At 42.4% G+C, this 22363-nt stretch overlaps 1 protein-coding gene across 1 annotated transcript in view; it reads right to left on the reverse strand.

Moving 5' to 3' along the window:
- The window catches only part of LOC126335271 (1,5-anhydro-D-fructose reductase-like), a gene marked incomplete at its 5' end in the record, with an annotated part of 138659 nt that overhangs the window by 41094 nt on the left and 75202 nt on the right, over nucleotides 1-22363 (reverse strand). Inside the window, one exon of the mRNA XM_049998333.1 lies at nucleotides 2286-2453. Coding sequence (XP_049854290.1) covers nucleotides 2286-2453 — 168 coding nt within the window. The remainder of the gene's footprint in view (nucleotides 1-2285; nucleotides 2454-22363) is intronic.

The following is a 22363-nucleotide window of genomic DNA, read 5'->3' on the forward strand; positions in this document are numbered from 1 at the left end:
TTCATTCTGACATTGTATTAGTTCTGTAAATATTAGCAGTTCCAGTTTACTATAATGTATTCACATATATTGACAGTCTTCTGACAAATGATCAGGGAAGTGAGTATTATATTCTGATTTCTGTGTTCTTTATGTTATACTTTCTTGCATGTTCCACTCCCATGAGAATCTCTTGCATGTTCCACTCCCATGAGAATCATCTCATTTTTGGGTCTATGGAACAAAAACTGAATCTAGTGCAATCATGTTCATTTAGGTTAAGGTCAGGGAGTAAGTTGGCCACTCTACACCAACTATATTTTTCATGTTGAAGGCATTCTTCCCCTGGATTATCATCAGCCAAATGAAACCAAGGGCCATTTACATCATGCAAAAGTTTGAAACGCCATCCCATGAGGTCATTCCTAAGGAGCACAGTCACAACAGTACACATGAAGCTGCCCAAACAAGAACCCTGGCACCACCATATCAATTCTTCCACAATATCAGCCAGGTTGTCAAATGTCATATGGATGTGCTAGACAGTAGGCACTGAGCATCTCTCTCCATAATAGATATAGATATCTGACTCATCTTGAATAGGTCAGCACCCCATTATTCCTTGATTCATACATTCATTGAGACAAGTAATGCTTTTGTACAATGGAAATGCATCTGGTAGGACACTAAACATACAATAGTAATTTCTAAAAGTCCAAGATACATTCTTATGGAAGATGTGTAACCCAAAGGCTGCCATGATGTATCTAACAGATACTATTTCAGTTGAGTGTCTTCAGACTTAAGACAGCAATGATGCTGGCTCCGAGATGAATCATTTGTATGTCTTGTCCATACTACCACTGAATGTTTTATGCCTCCTCTTGGGACAAAAATGACATTTCAGATAACACTCAACTCCTAGCATGCCTCACACACCAAATCTACCAATGACCCATGAATACTTAATGTCATCCATATGTGTTTACTGTGCCACCCTGTTGCCCTGTGAATCACCCCATGTACTGCATGTTTTTTCCTCCTAAAATCCAGTCAGAACTGAAATACTGAAGACTTCAGCACAAGCACACTATATGAGCTCATAATTTTGAGCCAAATTCATCATGTATTTGTTTGTTGTACAGCTGCATTTCAGTCCACACAGATTCATATGACAGGTTTTTACATGTGTCTTAAAGACCCCTTCAATTATTGGTGTTAGTGTAGTTGGAAGATTTCTGTGAGAAGATATTTCTTTCATACACACCACAAAAATGTCCTGTCTGTCCTTTTAAGTCTCTCTTTCTTTGTCTTCACATACTGTTTCTTTACTACAGATGTCACTCATGTTTGTCATATCAAAACTATTATATAATCTTGGCATCTCGAACTCCGCTCTTAATGTAAATATGGCTCTTTACTACAGTTGTCAGCCCAACACACTCCAACCACTATTCATTAGCTATTAAAATCCAGTCTGGAATCTTCAGGCTCTAAGGAGTCTTTTCGGAGAGTACAAATGCTCATTCAGGTACTACTTGAAAGTAAGAAAATATTAGCTACCTTTTCATCTTGGGAGAAAAGTTACAATGCAACAGAAATTTACAAGATTTTCATGTCTTCATAAGTTTAATTTAATATGAAAGCTGCACCCCTTGAGAATATATTTAATATGTGAAAAATGAAAATTTTAAAATAAATCAAAGTTACATGTTTGTCATTAATGAAATCATTTCTGCAGAGAAGGCCAAAGGTTAGTATTGAGCGTCATCAGCATGGTTTTGTGGGCATGCAAATGGACTGTAGGGACTGTCTATAGTAATAGTAATTGCAGCTGACAGGTATTTTCATTAATTTACAGTTACTGTTGTAACTTTAGCTTATAGTATGTTTTATAATTTCCTCACCACAAAGAGAACACAAAATAGCTATAGACAACTAAACAATGTAAATAAATACAAATTATCTATAGACAATTAAACAATGTAAATAAACATTTTAACTAACAGAAATGCTGTTACTCTGAAAAATTCTATTTTGTGTCAGATACATCCAACTTCTGCTTATCTGCTATCGCTGTTTCATATTTACATAACTATAGTCCTTACTGATACATAGTGAGGTTTTATATTTGAGCTGGAAGAGTATAGAGTTATTTTACTACATACATTTTTCTTACAAGCTTATTTAGTCATGTAAACCACATGTTTTATAAAGGAGCATTTAATTAGGTAAGCAATTATCAGTAGCAAACTCACAAATATGAGAGACACTGTAGGGTTAGATCATGATGGATATAATGTTACCTTTGTCACAATAAACAATTCTTCCCTTTTGACCTTTCCTGAATCCAACCATTTCTTCAAAGCTCTCCCAATAGGTGCTTCATTCATATAAACATAAGCTGTGTCAATATGCCTGTAACCAGCTTCTAGGGCTGTATTTATTGCTGTTTCCACTTCTTCATCAGTTGCCTGAAAACAATATGTCCATCAGAAACATAAATAATGATGTTACAAAGTTTAAAGGTGCATACTACAAACAGAAAACTTCAATAGCATCTTCTCTACTTTATTTACATCTTTATTGGTCTCTAACAAAAAATGTTTGTAGTAATAAAGCAAAAATAATGGCATTCCCAGAAAAGAATCCACTCAGATAGAAAATCATTTTAGATCAGTTTTAGAACAGGTCTCACAGATCTCCCACGTATGCTACGACATAAGTTTTGATTTTGACTTTGATACTGAAAAGAAAATTCACATGTTGCAAGCTATGTGTGGTATCATTAGTAGAACATTGCGCCATTAAATAGAAAATGAGACCACCATAAAATTCTATAAAGTGATGGTGGCTCCTGTCTTACGCTATGGAAGTGAAAACCAGGTGTTAAGAAGAAAGGTCAAACAGCAGAGATAAGGTTCCCTATGGAGGACAAAGGGCTGCACAATACGAGACATGATTAGAAATGAAGATATCAGAACATAATTAAATAACTTCAACAAGAATAAAAAAATTCAAAAGCATAATGAAAATTAAAAACAATACCTCATGAGAATGCCAGGTCATAGAATTCCCAGAAGATCCTGAACTAAAAATTAAATGGGAAAAGAGATATTGAAATACCCCAGAAAATACTGGAAGTTTCGAACAAGAATAGCCTAACCTTTGAAACAAAGATGATGATGGTGAGGTAGGTAGCTATCAAGTGCACACAAATGTTGGAATACCAACTCTTTGCTGGAAATGCAGAATATTTCAACATTTACTGTTCTTTTAAACCATTAGCCTCCTTACTCTTGCCACGTGCATCTGTAAGAATTTCTCTAGAGAGAGAGTGAGGGGGGGCAAGTTTGCGACAACTAAACATAAGTAAGTCATACAGAAATTGCTAAGGTCCTAGCACTGTCTCCTGTAATCAGTCACAGAAAGCTACATGTGACCAATACAGATGTGTAGCGGAATCATGAAAAATCACTTCTGGAAGTGTATGAAAAATCTACAATTAATAAAAATTCTGTATAAATTTACTCCCATACTCTGCAAATCGCTGAAGTTCATGGCAGAGGGCACTATCTATTCTCATTATTAGGGCTTCTTCCCCTCATTATTAGGGCTTCTTCCCATTCCATTTACAATGGAGCACAAAATGAATGCCCCTATGTGTGCTATAATTAATCTGATCTTGACCTCACAATCCATCAAAGAGATACACAGGGTGTTGTGTGTACTCTTTGAGTCATCATTTAAAGCTGGTTCTTGTAATAAGCTTCCTCAGAATAGTTTGCGTCTAACTTCAAGTGTCTGCCAGTTCAGTTTCTTCAGCACCTCTGTGACCATTCGTGCTGCTCTTTGCCGTATACATTCAATATCTCATGTTATTCCTAGTTGGTACAGAGCCCCCCACACACTTGAGCTATATGCTAGGATGGTTCACACAAATTATTTGTCAGCAATCTCCTTTGTAGAGTAACTACACTTCCCTAGTATTCCACTAATAAACCAAAGTCTACCACCTGCTTTACCTACAATTGAGTCTATGAGATTGTTCCATTTCACATCCCTACAAAGTGTTACAACCAGGTATTTGTACAATTTGACTAATTCCAACTGACTTCTTGATACTGTAGTCAGAAGATACGACATGATTCATCAACTCTGGCAAAGGTAAAATTCATCACACATCCACAAAACACAGAGGGACTCCGCAATATGACTTAGGCACCAACTGCATTAGCTGTAGTAATCTCCAAATCGTCAATTGCCTTGTATATGGTCATGACCGAACATCTCCTGTATCTCATGTAGCGTGGAATCTTTTGTGTGAGTGATCTAATGCTGTCGTATGTGCGGCTGCACGAAGACTGAAGCCTTCTTTGACAAAATGATTACTCAAATAGAAAAAACTGTTGCCTAGTAACCTAGATATTAACTTCTGAAGCATTCGGAAGAATGTGCCAAAGTTTGAAACGCTCCTAAAAAGCACTGAAGCTCACATAATACTAGACACAAAAAGCTGGTTACAAACCGAAACTGACAGAAGTGACATTTTTCGGGGAAATTTAAGAGTATATTGAGGAGATAGGATAATTGGAAATGGAGGTATTGTATTTGTACCGGTAGACAATAAACTCAAATCCACCGACATAGGAAATGAAGCTGCATGGGAGATTGAATGGGCAAGAGTCAGTGTCAGGGATAGACAAAAAATTATAAGTGGAGCCTCCTATCGACCACCAAACTCTCCTCCTAGTGTAATCAAAAACTTTGGAGAAAATCTCAGTTCACTAGTACGAATGTTCTACAATTGTACTGTAATAGTTGGAGGAGACTTTAATCATTAACAGTCAATAGAAGTTGTTACAATTTTTTGTGGTGGGCGTAACAAGACATTCTATGAAACATTACTAAACTTTCTATGAGATTTGTAATGATCTCGCGATGGCTAAATGTACCAGTCATGAATCTTACAGCTCTTCTTTGGACCTTCTCAATCCCCTAAATCAGACCCAACTGGTGAGGGCCCTATACAGATGAACAATACTCTAAGACTGTACGAACTAAGGTATTTTAAGCTACTTCCTTTATTGAAGGACTGTATCGCTTCAGGATTCTACCAATAAACCGCAATCTAGAGTTTCCCTTACCCGTTACTTGTGTAATCTGATCATTCCATTTGAGATCATTTCCAATAGTGACACCCAGATACTTGACAGATGTTATCGCTTCCAAAAACTGAGCATTTATTTTGTACTGGTACATTAATGGGGATTTTCGCCTTGTTATATGCAATAGGTTACACTTACTAATATTGAGAGATAACTACCAGTCATTACACCAAACATTTATTTTCTGCAAGTCCTCATTGATTTGTTCACAACTGTCATGTGATACTACTTTCCTGTAGACTACAGCATCATCAGCAAGCAGTCTAATGCCGCTGTCAGTAGCATCAACCAGATCGTTTATGTAAATCGTAAAATGCAGCGGACCTATTACTGCCCTGGGGCACACCTGAAGTTACGCTTGTTTCTGTTGAAGTCACCCCGTTCAGGACGACATACTGCTCTTTGTCTGTTAGAAAACTATCTATCCAACCACATATGTCATCGGATAGACCGTAAGCTCGCACTTTTTGGAGCAAGCGACAGTGCGGACCAGAGTCAAACGCCTTTCAAAAGTCGACACCGACATGTGGGCGAGCGTTAACCTGTTGGAAAAGACCCGCTGGAATGCCGCTCATAAATGGCAGCACAACAAGTCGAATGACGAGATTGACGTTCAAATTTGCAATCAGAATGTGTGGCACAATCATGAGAGTGCTCCCACTGTCATATGAAACTGCAGCCCAGGCCATAACTCCACATGTAGGACCCGAGCGTCTAGCACGCAGACATGTTGGTTGCAGGCCCTCAACTGGTATCCTCCAACCAACACGTGACAGAGCGACATCCTGCCCTCCAATGAGCTCTCACTTGACACCGCTGACGTTCACATGGCAATGGTTTGTGGCCAGTGGAATGCACGCTACAGGGCGTCTGGCTCAGTGCTGTCCTTCGAGCAACCGATTTGTAACAGTTCGCTGTGTCACTGTGGTGCCAATTGCTGCTCACACTGCTGCTGCAGATGCAGTACGATGCGCCAGAGCCACACGCCGAACACAATGGTCTTCCCTCTCGGTAGTGCTATGTGGCCGTCCAGAGCCCGCTCTTCTTGCGACTGTAGATTCTCGTGACCACCGCTGCCAGCAGTCTCATACAGTGGCTGCATTCCTGTCAAACCTTTCTGCAATATCGTAGAAGGATGAGCCAGTTTCTTGTAACACTACTTGTCGACCTCGTTCAAACTCAGTGCGATGCTGATAATAGCACCTTTGTTTCCTAAATGCCTTCTTTACTAACATCAACACACCACATCCAATCTCAAAGAAACTAATGCTCAGGGCTTTTTTTTTCCTTTATTGTAAATTCATTTGATACAAAGGGGGGCTGTCAGCAGCTTATAGAAGCCGCTCTTCAGCCTATAGAATAACAGAAATTGTACAGGAAGACATAAAAACAGATAGACATGAATGTTAAAAACAGTTGGTACACATAAGAATGTGAGGTGTTCGGTGGACGGCACATGACACATAATCGAGGTCAACAGAGCACACAAATGAAGGCAGTCAGTTGTCCACGAACGAAGGGGCACACCGAAGAGAACGCTGACCCACAGTAATGATGAAAACACTGTTGCACGAAACACTGGCAACGACCTCCAGCGCTGAGAACACTGAACACAAGGGGGGGGGGGGGCTGCCACTGGGGGGGAGGGGGCATGCAGGGGAGAAGGAGGGGGGGAAGGAGCCAATGGGAGAAAGGGAGGGTTAGGGGAGGGGAGAGGGGAGGGTTGGGGTGTGGAAGCCCAGGGAGGGAGGAGGCGGAGGGTGTGGGAAACTAGAAGAGAGGAAGGGAGGAGGGAGAAAGGAAGGTGAGGAAGGAGAGAGGGAGCCCTGAAAGAGAAGGGGGAAAGAAGAGGAGAATTAGGTCTGATATGAGGGGTATATGGAGGGAACGAGGACATCATCAGGAAGGAGAAGTTGGCAGAAGCCACCTTGGGCAAGGGTGTGGAGAGTGTGAAGATGGATAGCAGGTGGGACGCAAGAGCACAGGTGTGGCAGTAGGATGAGGTGGGAGAGGATGGGAGAGACAAGCGGATAGGGAGGATCAAGCTTGCGGGAGGTGTAAAAGACCCAAGGACCCATATCCGTTCGAGGAAAAGGAGGAAGTGTGGGAAAGGAATCAAGTTGTAAATGATCTGTGTGGGGAATGGGAGACAGATGCGATAGGTGAGGCAGAGCGCATGGCGTTCAAGGATTTGAAGGGACATATAGTAGGTGGGAGGGAACGCTGATAGCCTTTACAGCGTACATTTAAATCAAACTTGATTCGCAATCTCATACTGTCGCTACCAGCGCCATTCTTACGAGACCGGTGCGAAATTTGAATAGACATTATTTTCCAGATATAGAAACGCGCGTACCAGCTGTCGCTTATGTTGCACAGCTACTTGTAATTTTTTTCCATCAGTGCATTGTCATCTGACGTGCATGTCAGTTTAAACTTGCGTGTAGTCGAATCCAGCGCTCTACCTGTGACTTCTCTTTCGTAACACAAACAAATTTATGTTATCCCAGCCAGCCTCTGTGGCCGAGCGATTCTAGGCGCTTCAGTCCGGAAGTGCGCTGCTGCTACGGTTCCAGGTTCTAATCCCGCCTCGGGCATGGATGTGTGTGACGTCCTTAGGTTAGTTAGGTTTAAGTAATTCTAAGTCTAGGGGATTGGTGACCTCAAATGTTAAGTTCCATAGTGGTTAGAGCCATTTGTACCATATGTTATCCCTTTCAGTTGCACACACAAAAAGTTTGACTGTGTTAATGAGTTTTCAACTGCTTTAACGAAAAATTTTATACAATTTCACATCTTACTGGTGAGCTTTCTTGACGAATAAGATATGATTTACGCAGTTAAACAGTGTCTATTGTTTAATAAGCGAACATAACACTAGATATCCCCTTTTTTCCTTATGGAGAATTATGTAGTCAAAAAGTTACATTATTAAACCAAAAAAGAGAACCAAATTTTATATTTTCTTGCCTTCCACCCAGTTTAATTCTTAGCACGGTTTTATTGATACTACAATAGTACAGTAGGTCTGGTTCTTTCCGCTCTCATTAAAGCCTTAAAAAACTCAGGAGTCATCTTAAATGGAAATTAATTGTTTCTTTCAATATTTAGCACTGGAATAAGATACAGAGATTTATTTCCTTTACAATGGAGTGACTACGTAGAACTTCCCAAAAAGTCGTTTCCACGCTCACCAGACTTAGATAGCATTTTAGAGCCCGAAAAAAAGGCGGGGGGGGGGGGGGGGGGGGCGGTGGAGGCAGGCAGGTGTCGTATGTGTTGAAAAATATTCTCGAATCAGCTCCGGATACAAACGTGTGAGTTGCAGTTTTGAAGATGTGTGACAGAGTTTTATGAGACAGCGGAGATATTAACGACGTTTCATCTCATTTATTTAATCAGAATCCTACAATGTAATAAATATGAGTGTCCAGTATCTATTAAGGTGCTTTAATGTGATGATATTTGTGTACTACTCTGAGGGACTTTTGAGAATGGAATAGGAGGCACCAGATCACAGTGCGAAACTGACTATGTGGTGTGGGCTTTGAAGAACCGCATTAATCCACAGTTATCCACGTGAGAATACCCGAGAACTAGTAAATGTGATGAACTGTGGCCACTCTACCATCGTGCGGCATTTGTTTGCAATGGAGGAAGTGTATGGATATCGCATGCTCTACGCCAAATTCACAAAAATCAGCGGGTGGCCAGATGTGCATCTCTGCTTGCTCGTCATCAATTGGCTCGCGAAAAAACACCGACAATTCCTGTCCTGTATCGTTACTGGTGACGCAAAATGATGTCTTTACGCTAACATAAGAAAAACAAAGGAAAGGTTGTGCCCAAACAAAGCAGCAACTTCCCGTACAGAGGCCTACACGCGTTCACAGAAAAATAATGTTATGCATCTGCTGGAATAGCGACGGTGTGGTGTAGTACGAATTGCTTCCCCAAAGTATAGCCATCACAGCCTTCAACTGAGACGTCTTGTAGGCACAGTCCACGAACAATGACCAGGGAGACTGCAAGAAGTGGTTACGCCTGCCCACATTCTGCTAGACTGACAAAAAACACTGTACAGGAGTTGTGTTGCGTAGTCATTCCGCAGCTACCTTGTTCACCTGACCTTGCGCCCTCAGATTTTCATCTTTTCCGCTCTCTACGAACAACCTTCAACGAACTTCCTTTCCGGCTGAAAATGCTCTCCGAAAATGACTCGACGAGTTCTCAGAACCATGTGATTTCTACTGTCACGAAATCGACAAGTTACCCCAACCTTGGCAAACTGTTGTAAATAGTCGAGTAGAATATATGGTTGATGATTAAAGTATGTGTTACTAGTATCTGTTGTGTTTATTAAACTTATGGTAAACGCTACGGCGCTATGCACCAACCTAGAAACAACCAAAAATGGACGTAAAATTTAATAAATTTATAACAGAAGTAGATACTGTCCCAATGGTTTCATTTCGAAACCACTCATAAAAGAAGTAATCAGACTCCAATTTATGTTAGAGTAAATTTAGATATAGTTAGTTTCATCGTCAATTATAACCTCAGTATAAGCCCCTACTCCCTGTCACAGGGCTGGCAGCCTATATCTCCTACAATCACGTAGCACAGCGCCGACTGTTGCTTTGAACGTTGCGACTGATACAATGCACTACATTCGTAAAAGAACCTCACTGCACCACCAGACTCCTGTCTTGCAATAGCAGCTGTCATTTCACGCCAAAGGCGCTGGTACTTCAAAATAAAAGTGCTAAAATGGTGGTTCCAGGCAAAAACGAACTGTACTCAAAGGTGTTCTCCCTTTCTTTCTTTCTTTTTTTTTTAAGGAAAACTGGCTTTTTGGATATGCCCATATAGCCATCTCAACGGTGGGAGATGCGACAATGTGTTTCGATAATTCAGAACAGTCATTGGCCAAGCCGTATCCTGGTGCGGAGCTACATAGTTAAGACTTCTCATGTGGCGCCATGCAGGCGCTTTCTGTGTCAGTTATGACAGTACTAATATGAAGACAACAAAACGCCTAGTCCTTGAGCACAGAAAAATCGTAGACCCGGCCGGGAATCGAACCCGGACCTTGCTGCGCTGACTCTGCTGCTACAGAGGCTATCGACTCAGACTGTTAATATGGGGACACTATAAGGTCGCTGTCGGTCGGTCACAGATGTAAACAAAGGAGGACTTACATCGCCCGATGGGACAGGAGCTGTGCGTGGGCACAAGCCCCGACTCCCTGTCACAGGGCTGGCAGCCTACATCCGTATTCCGTGCTTCTGCCAATGCAGAACCTACGTAAGGTCGTATCGATCGCCAATCCCACTTGATCTGTCGAGAACCGTACTCGAACCCAGCAATGCACCAAAATTAGTCTCTTCATTCATTTCAAATCAGGAAAGAAAACAAACAGCAACGCACAATACAAAGCAGAGTACCCGAAGCATTCGATAACAGTTACAGCGTATTTGTTTGATGAGGCTGGAAAGCCTTTAACGTGGTAGTTCTCGTCCAACCTCCAGAGGTATCTTACGCAACCATATATCAAAACACAGCCCACCTAGAACTGCCACGTTATAAGCGTTCGCTTAATAGTCATTTGATAATGTACGAAAAAGTTATAAATATTGAGACTTCAATATCTTTTGTTCAGCAATTAGGTTTACTTGCTCAAATTTACCAGCATCCATTGACGAGAAAGGTCTGTCACCTAAACAATCGCATTCGAGAGGACGACGGTTCAATCGCGCGTCCGACCATCCTGATTTAGGTTTTCCGTGATTTCCATAAATCGCTCCAGGCAAATGCCAGGATGGTTCCTTTGAAAGGGCAAGGCCGACATCCTTCCCCATCCTTCCCTAATCCGATGAGACCGATGATCTCGCTGTCTGGTCTCCTCCCCCAAACAACCCAACCCAACCCTAAACAATCGCAGTTTTCGTTCTCAGTCGTATCCATTTTGTCTAGCAGTATCTTTTCTTCAGCAATTAGTTTCACTTGCTCAAATTTACCAGCATTCATTGACGAGAAAGGTCTGTCTGCTAAGCAATCGCAGTTGTCGTTTACAATCGTATCCATGTGTTACATAAAGCTAACCGACAGCAAGAATAAGTGACGCCCATGAGTTCTTGAAGATGAGTAATATCTGCCCATAACATTTTTCTGCGAGTTTTACCTCTGTTTCACATCGAAAAAGAGGAATCAATCATTTGTGCTTCTCTGCATTTTCTGTATGAAAACCAGACAATTCTAGCACATGAAAACAATCCCGTGTTAGTAATTCGTTGTTTTCTGTACACATGCATCCTGAAATAATTCGTGTCTCGCATGGCTGTAGATAAATCCTAAATCACCAATGCCACTCCTCAATCGAGGTAATGAAAGGGGCTGTGATGGTGATTTATTCTTCCGTCGTAAACATCTCTTCCTCTCTACTGGCAAAACCACACAGAATGGCGAACGAAAAGCAACAAGCACTTGTAATTTCGGAGGCACGGGTTCACGTAGTACAGGTATTAGTAATTTGGATATCTTTGCGAACAAATGTCGATCGAAGCAATAACATTTCGGAGCGTCCACAATCTTAATTCACAAGGAAAACTTTTAAAATTCTTCAATGCTACAACATGACAATTTTAATAAGATTAGCAACCTGCAGTTACGACCTCGGTTTCTAAAAGTGAAAATGTACACAGAATGCTTGTTCCACTTCCAGTATTCAAGGACGTGAAACAGCTGAGCAAAATTCGCTTCGGTGTGAAGCGTTTTTTCCTTATTGTTTCTTTCTGAGCAGCAGTTTTCTCTTCTAGAGAGTGTGTTCTGTCTGTTCACCTTAACGCAGCATATCTCCAAGGTCTGCGGTCACCCGTTGTGTAGCTATATCCCATCTGAAAAACCATTCGCTGTTATAGCTTTATACTTTGCTGCAGTGCAAGACGTACTGATTTACTGGCACTGACGCAAGCTCGTGATTATAAGTCGCTTTGGAACGCTACGGTACTTCTATTTTCACAGCGCATTTTTCCTATCTTTTTTTATTTTAAATACTGGTTGTTTGTGATCCTACATAGTCCACTGATAGTCCGTAGACTGTAAACTGAATTAGTCGTAAAGTTTGCAACAACCTTGGCGTAGAGGTATCGTTGATTGTTCCAAAACATTAAAAATTAAGAACACGTCAGATGTAACTCTATAAACCCTTTTTGCGATACTAACTGATTACTAGGTGTTTGTCAGGTTTCTTAATTGTTCTATTTTTAATTGGGTATGGAAAGAGATATCGGGTTTATTTATAGTGTGAAATAAATCGACATATTTTTGAGAACAAGTGAAGTATACAGACTATACAATTTGTTATAAATTCACGGTAGAATTACATTAACTTAAAACATAGGTTTAAACTATGTTAATATTATTTCCGTCTCAAAAAGCAAGAACAAAAAGTAAACTCTTGGATGAACTCTTCCTTGAGCGAGGAACACACAGACCTACAATCGTTGTGTGAGGGTGAAACAGCGACGCAGGGCTCCAAAAACTGCTTGGCTATCCCAAATGAGTTTTTAGTTCGTTCTTAGTTAAAATAAATGAGATCTCACTTTAAGGGGGGTAGGACGTCAAAAATTTAGGAAAAAATCGATAATTCGAAAATATGCCTGTTTTGTAGCGCACATTTTCCTGAATAGTTTGATGTTCATCACATATATATTTGAGAGATTATTAGGCGCGTTATTTGATCTAAGGTGTACCAAGGTGCAGCGCCACACCCCTTTGCACAGCATTCTTGTGTCATATGTAAGTGTATTTCGCTCTGCAGAATTCGAATATTTATATTTGCCATCAAACTTATATTCAAGGACATTGCAAATGAAAACTTACTGAAGAAATGTGTTCCTGGCGGTATCCAAAACCCAAACGAAAGTTTCAACCAACGTGTATGGGAAATATTGCCAAAAACCATTTTTGTGGGAAGAGATGCACCTGCTATTGGAGTTTATGATGCAGTTTAATGTTTTAATGATGGTGTGTAAAGCAGGATTATGTTTTAGAGAAAATGGGAATTAAGCCTGGAGTGAACTGTGTCAAAGCTTTGTATGCAGTTGACAGAGCGTAATAAGCAGATAAATCATTTTTGGAGGTGATCCAATCAAGAAGAGTGCATCATAGGAATGTGAAAAGGAAGAAAACTGCTTTAGAAAACGAAAAAGGACCTGCTTATGGTACTGGACAGTTCTAAAAGAACGCCAAATACAAGCAGAAACTTTAACGGCCGTTTCAAGCTCTGTATGCTTATTACACACAAACTCCTTAATACAAAACTCTACAATTTTCCAAATCTATTACAAACTGTGATAAAAATTGATATAATTGATTATAAAATTTGAGTTTTTTCTAAACATGAAGTTTGAAATGTAACAGCTCATTCATTTTTTCATAAATTAAATAAATTCTAGAGTTTCATACACCTGTAAGTACGGTTTGCATGCTGTGGAAAATTCATCGAAGAATCTCTCCTACTTATGAAGAAAAGTACCTACAGCAACATATGCAGCCAATATTGTGAAAATATGATGAAATTTCACATGTTATTGAACTTCCACGGCTGTGAGGGCGAATCCTGATTCCTTCCTGGTGATGCCGACAAAGTTTTATGAATTTATTTATAAAAGTATAGACAGTGGAAATTAAAATGTCCTGTGGCGCCTCTCCTCATTCAAGTCGGCCCGTTTGATGTCCTACCCTCTTAAAGGAGGGATTAGTGATAACTAAGACAGAGTCTGGACGTTCAGTTCCCTCGAGCAGAAGATTCTAGAGAGTTGAATTCGTTAAAAAACAAAAAGTACAACAGTTTGCACGAATAGGTATTTATTCTGATCTACTAAAGGTATATTTCATTATCATAGGGTCTGTCACGAAGGAGCCTAGCAACTCCACGCTAACGTCAGTCGTTTTCGATTTTTCTTACGTGTAACGACTTCCCACTCCCTCCACCCCCCCTCTCAGTATTTTTCCCGGGCAGTATGTATCCTACGTTTGGTTGAAATTTTCTGGGCGTTTTAGAGTTGTGCCTATTTTTACCACCAGCCCTAACACTATGAATTCTACAGCTGTCTCACTCCCAACAGCTTTAGTTCATTTTTCATAGAATAATGTTCGTATCCTGTTTGAGTAAAACTGTCTTGGCGTTTTACGGTTTTTTAGTAATTGAAGACTGCTCATAAAATCTTATACTGTATATCGTTCAAACGTGGCACGTAAAGACATGGTGGAAGGGAAAGTGACCACCCGAAAAGTTATATCACTCTGTGATCATTCTACCACAAGAAGCCACTTGTATTGTTCCATTTACTCACTTTTTTCCGAAATAAACTCCGCTAACTGGTAATTCCTTGACGTCAGCTTTATCAGGAACAGATGCACTACTCAACAGAGCAATAACAAAATTTGTGTCGGACCGCGACGCGAACCGGATTTCCCGCTAATTGTGAGTGATCACCTCAATAACTTCAACTATCCTTGCTCGCTAGCCGGACCGACCCAAACCTTGACATGTCACACTGACTACATCCTTATATCGCAGCCCAGTAAAAATCACTCATTTTTATTTGCACCAAGAAACGAGAGATTGAGTAAGTCTAGAAGCTGGTGCGTAATTATTCTGTTGCTGTATGCTTATCGCTATTTGCTGTGGTATTTGTTCTATTGATACTGCACAACATTATTTAAAAATGCTAGGAATGCACACGCAACAAGAAATTTGTGAGTTAACAATATTACGATCCTGATTCGAGCAATATATTCATCTATGGCGTCGGTTTGGCAAAATCCATTATAATGAAACAAATAATTCATTTGTTTCGCTTTCTGCTTAATGAGGAATTATTACATAATTTTTTCAGTTTCATAATATGGCGTTATGTTTAGACTACAGGTTTCAGGCGGCCCTTCGTTTACACACAGGTTATTTCAAGAGGAAACTGGCACACGTCATTGCTTGATAACCAGTACAATTCCGGAGGGAAGACATCATACAAACATACGTTCTATTCTTAATGGTTTCCGAGTTGCAGATTGTCAGAAGGAACATTGCGAAGTGCTTACCATATTTCTCGGTCTTCCCTTTTACACTATTGGCGTTCAAAATTACAACCAGCACATTGAGTGCAAAGGACGAGTTTTTCGCAGGCATATTCTTACCTGTGTCTGAGGACTTAATACCGTCATAAGACACCACTGTATAACCTAGAATTTCTAGGAATAAGAAACGTAGGGCCGGCCTTTAGTCGCCGAGCGGTTCTAGGCGCTACAGTCTGGAACCACGCGACCGCTACGGTCGCAGGTTCGAATCCTGCCTCGGGCATGGATGTGTGTGATTTCCTTAGAATAGTTAGGTTTAAGTAGTTCTAAGTTCTAGGGGACTGATGACCTCAGAAGTTAAGTCCCACAGTGCTCAGAGCCATTTGATTCATTTTTTGAATAAGGAACGTAGGTAATGACCGAAACCAATGTAGGCTACAGGCAGCAGAGACAGCTTAAACCTCAAATAAGGCTAAACTTTTAGTGAAACACTTATCTGAACCGTAATTCATGAATGTAGAAATTCCTCAAGGTAGCATACTACACTCCTGGAAATGGAAAAAAGAACACATTGACACCGGTGTGTCAGACCCACCATACTTGCTCCGGACACTGCGAGAGGGCTGTACAAGCAATGATCACACGCACGGCACAGCGGACACACCAGGAACCGCGGTGTTGGCCATCAAATGGCGCTAGCTGCGCAGCATTTGTGCACCGCCGCCGTCAGTGTCAGCCAGTTTGCCGTGGCATACGGAGCTCCATCGCAGTCTTTAACACTGGTAGAATGCCGCGACAGCGTGGACGTGACGTGCAGTTGACGGACTTTGAGCGAGGGCGTATAGTGGGCATGCGAGAGGCCGGGTGGACGTACCGCCGAATTGCTCAACACGTGGGGCGTGAGGTCTCCACAGTACATCGATGTTGTCGCCAGTGGTCGGCGGAAGGTGCACGTGCCCGTCGACCTGGGACCGGACCGCAGCGACGCACGGATGCACGTCAAGACCGTAGGATCCTACGCAGTGCCGTAGGGGACCGCACCGCCACTTCCCAGCAAATTAGGGACACTGTTGCTCCTGGGGTATCGGCGAGGACCATTCGCAACCGTCTCCATGAAGCTGGGCTACGGTCCCGCACACCGTTAGGCCGTCTTCCGCTCACGCCCCAACATCGTGCAGCCCGCCTCCAGTGGTGTCGCGACAGGCGTGAATGGAGGGACGAATGGAGACGTGTCGTCTTCAGCGATGAGAGTCGCTTCTGCCTTGGTGCCAATGATGGTCGTATGCGTGTTTGGCGCCGTGCAGGTGAGCGCCACAATCAGGACTGCATACGACCGAGGCACACAGGGCGAACACCCGGCATCATGGTGTGGGGAGCGATCTCCTACACTGGCCATACACCTCTGGTGATCGTCGAGGGGACACTGAATAGTGCACGCTACGTCCAAACCGTCATCGAACCCATCGTTCTACCATTCCTAGACCGGCAAGGGAACTTGCTGTTCCAACAGGACAATGCATGTCCGCATGTATCCCGTGCCACCCAACGTGCTCTAGAAGGTGTAAGTCAACTAACTACCCTGGCCAGCAAGATCTCCGGATCTGTCCCCCATTGAGCATGTTAGGGACTGGATGAAGCGTCGTCTCACGCGGTCTGCACGTCCAGCACGAACGCTGGTCCAACTGAGGCGCCAGGTGGAAATGGCATGGCAAGCCGTTCCACAGGACTACATCCAGCATCTCTACGATCGTCTCCATGGGAGAATAGCAGCCTGCATTGCTGCGAAAGGTGGATATACACTGTACTAGTGCCGACATTGTGCATGCTCTGTTGCCTGTGTCTATGTGCCTGTGGTTCTGTCAGTGTGATCATGTGATGTAGCTGACCCCAGGAATGTGTCAATAAAGTTTCCCCTTCCTGGGACAATGAATTCACGGTGTTCTTATTTCAATTTCCAGGAGTGTAGATCCAATATTGCTCACATCAGTGGCTTTTCCATTAGCGTCAGGTCAAGGAAAAAAATTCTCTTTGCTGATGACAGCAATATTATAGTTAACAAAACTACTTACATAGAAAGGAAATACAACAGTTGGTCATTATACCCTGACGGAAAAAATCGCAGCACCAAAGTCATGTTGTGCGATATGAACGAAGGTTGGCAGGCATGTTTCTGCATCTGAAAACCGACGTCTGTTCATACAGCGCACCAGTCGCGGAAGAATGGAACTAGTATCGCCACTACGATGATGCAGATCAGATTTGCTTGAAATACACGCTATAACGGTCGTGAGCGTTATCTTTGACAATGGACAGGGTGAGTTGATGTCAGTCAAGAACGCCTTACGGTGATAAAGACACAGTTATCGATAGCTCACTGAGTTTGAACGAGGTGGTGTAATAAAGCTGCACGTGGTTGTTGATAGCGGTGGTCGCAAGAAGACCGGGGTCCGGACGGCCACGTGACATTGCCGAGAGGGAAGACCATTGTGTTCGGCAAAAGGCCCTGGAGCATCGTACTGCATCTGCAGTAGCAATCTGACCTGCAGTTGGTACCACAGTGACTGTTACAAATGTGTTACTTGAAGGACAGCACCGAACCAGACGCGCTGTAGCATGCATTGCACCGACCCCAAACCACCACCATTTGCGACTTCACTGATGTCAAGCGAGAGCTCGTTGGATGGGAGGGTAGCGGTCTGTTGCCTTTTCTGTTATAAGTTGTTTCTGCCTTGGTGCCAGCAATGGCTGTGTGTTGGTAAGGAGAGGCCAGTTGAGGGCCTCCAACCAACCTGTATGCATGTTAGACACACTGGACCTGCAGCTGGAATTACCAAGGCGGGTCAAATGAAAACCTTAAATATTTTTTTAAATATTATTCATTGTGCAGAAGTGGTACAAAGCTGTATCACTTTTCAAAATAATCTCCCACACGCTCAATGCGAGTGCTCCAGCGCTTACAAAGTCTATAAATTCCTTTACAAAAAAATTATTTTGGTACTCCGCACAACCACTCATGCGCAGCGTGGCGTACCTCTTCATCAGAACGGAACTTCTTTCCTCTCGTTGCGTCTTTGAGTGGTCCAGACATAATGGAAATCACTTGGGCCAAGGTCTGGTGAGTATGGTAGATGAGGAAGACGCTCAAAATGCGGATCTGTGATTGTTGCAACTGTTGTACGGGCAGTGTGGGGCCTTGCATTGTCATGTTGTAGAGGGACACCTGCTGACAGCATTACACGTCGCTTTGATTTGATTGCAGGCAGCAGATGATTTTTTAGGAGATGTGTGTATGATGTGAGCAACGGCCTTGCCGCCTGGTTCTCGTGAGATCACCGAAGTTAAGCACTGTCGGGCGTGGCCGGCACTTGGATGGGGCACCACCCAGGCCGCCATGTACTGTTGCCATTTTTCGGGGTGCACTCAGCCTCGTGATGCCAATTGAGGAGCTACTCGACCGAATAGTAGCGGCTCCGGTCAAAGAAACCCGTCATAAGACCGGGAGAGCAGTGTGCTGACCACATGCCCCTCCTATCTGCATCCTCAACTGAAGATGACACGGCGTACGGGTGGTCCCGATGGGCCACTTGTAGCCTGACGACGGGGTGCTTTTATTGTGTATGACGTACTGGTGAGAATGGTCTCTCTAGGCATGTAATGCTCCAAAATGCTGGCTTTTTCGTCCCAAAAGAGTCAGCATAACCTTCCCTGCTAATGGTTCTGTTCGAAACTTCTTTGGTTTTAGTGATGTGGAATGGCGCCATTCCTTGCTCGCTCTCTTCGTTTCCGGTTGGTGGAAGTGAACCCAGGTTTTGTCCCAAGTAACGATTCTTGCACGGAAGCCATCACCTTCTCGTTCAAAGGGCCGAAGAAGTTCTTCACAAGCATCAACACATCGTTCTTTCATTTCAGGACTCAGCTGCCCTGGCACCCATCTTGCAGACACTTTGTGAAACCTGAGCACATCATGCACAATGTGGTGTGTTGACCCGTGACTAATCTGTAAACATGCTGCAATGTCATTCAGTATCACTCTGCGGTTTCCCTTCACTATGGCTTCAACTGCTGCAATGTTCTGTGGAGTCACAACTCGTTGTGCCCGACCTGGGCGAGGAGCGTCTTCCACTGAAGTCACACCATTTGCGAACTTCCTACTCCATTCGTAGACTTGCTGCTGTGACAAACGTGCATCACCGTACTGAATCTTCATTCGTCGATGAATTTCAATAGGTTTCACACCTTCACTGCGCAAAAACCGAATAACAGAACGCTGTTCTTCCCTGGTGCAAGTCGCAAATGGGCGGCCATCTTTATACTGATACTGCGACAGTATGTGAGCAACTGCACTATGCTGCCACCTGCAGGCCATTCTGCACCTTGCTTGTAGCACGGTTACCAACTTACAGGATAACGGCGCGGAATTTCGATTTGCTATTACAAATTTAAGGTTTTCATTTGACTCACCCTCGTATGATCTGAGTTGCGATTTCGTTTGAACAGCAGGAGCACTCTCGTGATTATCCCATGCTTCCTGACAGCAAAACTGTACGTCAATCTGGTGATTCGACTTTTCGTGCTGCCATTCATGGAGAGTATTCACTACAGTGCTCGCCCACGACCGCTGTTTTAACCCTACATGCTCTACAGACTGTCGACATGTTGACTTGGCCTGTTCGATCACGAGATAGTTTTCCAGTCGAGCACATACGGGCCGTCATTCGCACGATAAGTCCAGTGTCATCCACAAAGAGCATTAACCATCCCTGTATTGACCTATGTGGTGTGCATACTGTAAGACCTTCAGTACACACACCATCAAATTATTTGACTTGTCGCTCTAACGAAGTAGGAGAGTGTCAGCAATATGTCTCGTGGTCTTATCGTGGCGTGTTTATCTTCTGCCATTAGGACAGACGATAGAAATGCCACTGGCACGCTTAGAGTAGCAAATTGACAGTGACCAACTTCAAACAGAACTTCATTAATTTTCACACATATTTATTAAAATAATAACAAGCATAAAAATTACTTAGCTTGGTTGTGGATGCTATTTACAGTTGACAATCTGAAGTTCCTTTGCTATTGGTACGTTAATCTTATTGTCACATATATATCTGATATTGACAAAAGTGTCTCTACATTTATCTTAATGGCTATGTACAGGAATATGGTAATCTTATTAGGCACAGACTGAAACTTGACTATAGACTGGTACAGACAAATGTAGAACTCGTACAGACTGGTACAGACAAATGCAGACTGACTAATCGGAAGTCTGTACACTCGTTATAATACCTCGCGCATTCAGGTATTACTGCGCGAGTGTGATCTGCGAGGAGAAAAGGTTCTACGTTAGCAGCAATCTCATTGGCTGCATTACATATTAATACGGAGATCAGCAGAAGCAGAATTTGGTCCGTCTCTATGGCAGCGCCATCTCGTAGTGGTGAGACAGACGAGCGCCGGCGCTTGTTCTGTTGTGTTTAGCGGGGCGCGCTCTCGTGGGAAAGTTGTGAACGCGCTGACTACGTGGAACTATGTACATGACAACCTACAAAGTGCAAAGGCGTGGAAGTCCATCCCACAAACTGATGTCCGGCACCTGATCAACAAACTACATGTACGTTTGCATGTGTGCATTCAACATTCGGGCAGTTATACCTGTCTTCAATGAACCAGCATTTCACATTTGCAATTGCTTCTCATGTGCTTATGTTAACCTGTGTAGTTGTAATGTTAATCACTTAAGTATGTTACCTGGACAAATGTATTCCCAAAATTTTATTCATCATCATCATCAGTTTTATGCTATCTTGGCCTCTCCATTTTCTGCAATTCATTGCTTCCTTCTTAAAGCTGCATCAAATCATCCAGTATCTGAAATCTCTTCCTTCTTCACTTCCTTTTCCCTTCTACATAATCTTTTATCAGTCCGTCATTCTTTCTTAATATATGCCCAATCCAATTTCTTTTTCTTCTTTTTATTACATCTAGTAACTGTCTTCTCTCTCCCACTCTTCTCAGTACCTCTTCATTTTTACTATGTCCATCCAAGTTACTCTTTCCATCCTCCGTCATGTCCACATCTCAGAAGTCTCCAGCCTTTATCTGTTTTTCATCCTCAAAGTACATGTTTCAAAGTCATATAGAAGAGCACTCCAAACAAGACATTTTATGAGTCTCTTCCTGAGTTCTCTGTCCAGACCGCAGCAGAAAATTCTCCTTTTCTTACAAAATACCTCTTTTGTCATTGCTATCCTTGTTTTAATTTCTGTGTTGCACTTCCAGTGACTATCCTGCTTCCAAGATACTCAGAATTTTGCAACTGTTCTAGTATTTCTCCATTCAGCATAATTTTTATTTCTTTATTTCCTCCTAGCGCCAATACTTTTCTTTTCTTTGTGTTAATTTTCATTCCATAATTTTTGCCGTTAGCTTCAATTGTGTCCACCAAATCGTGTAATTCTTTTCCCCCTGTGGCTAGAAGGACCATATCATCAGCAAACCCCAAACACCCTACTCTTCTTGCTCCAATTTCTACTCCTTTGTCATCTAATGAGCATTGGTCAATCTTATTTTCCAAGTAGAGGTTGAAAAGGGTAGGTGATAGACAGCATCCTTGTCTCACTCCTTTTCCTAGTCCGATCCAGTTTGTACTTTCTACTCTCACTTTAACTGAGGCTTTCTCATTAAGATATAATGAGTTTACAAGTCTTCTGGTTTTCCAGTCCACTCTCTTTTTCCTCATTATAGACGCCAGCTTGTCCCAAACCACATTGTCAAACGCCTTTTCTAGATCGATGAAGCACGTTTATAGGTCTCTTCCTTTTTCAATAAATCTTTCTCCCAAGATTCGTGGGAGCCCTATTGGATCTCTGGTGCCCGTATTCCGTCTAAAGTCAAACTGCTCCTCGCCAAGATTCTCCTCCATTATCTTTTCAGGTCTTTTATTAATTATTCTTAACATAACTTTGGCTGCGTGAAATGAGGCTGATTGTCCTGTGCTCACTGCATTTCTTGGTTCCTTGTTGTTTCAGTAATGGAATCATTACTGTTGTCACTAAGTCCTCAGGCCATTCACCACTCCCATGTGTTTTATTACATAACTCCAATGTTATTCCATCTTGGTTCAAACA

This window comes from Schistocerca gregaria, chromosome 1, assembly GCF_023897955.1.
Source record: "Schistocerca gregaria isolate iqSchGreg1 chromosome 1, iqSchGreg1.2, whole genome shotgun sequence".
NCBI lineage: Eukaryota > Metazoa > Arthropoda > Insecta > Orthoptera > Acrididae > Schistocerca > Schistocerca gregaria.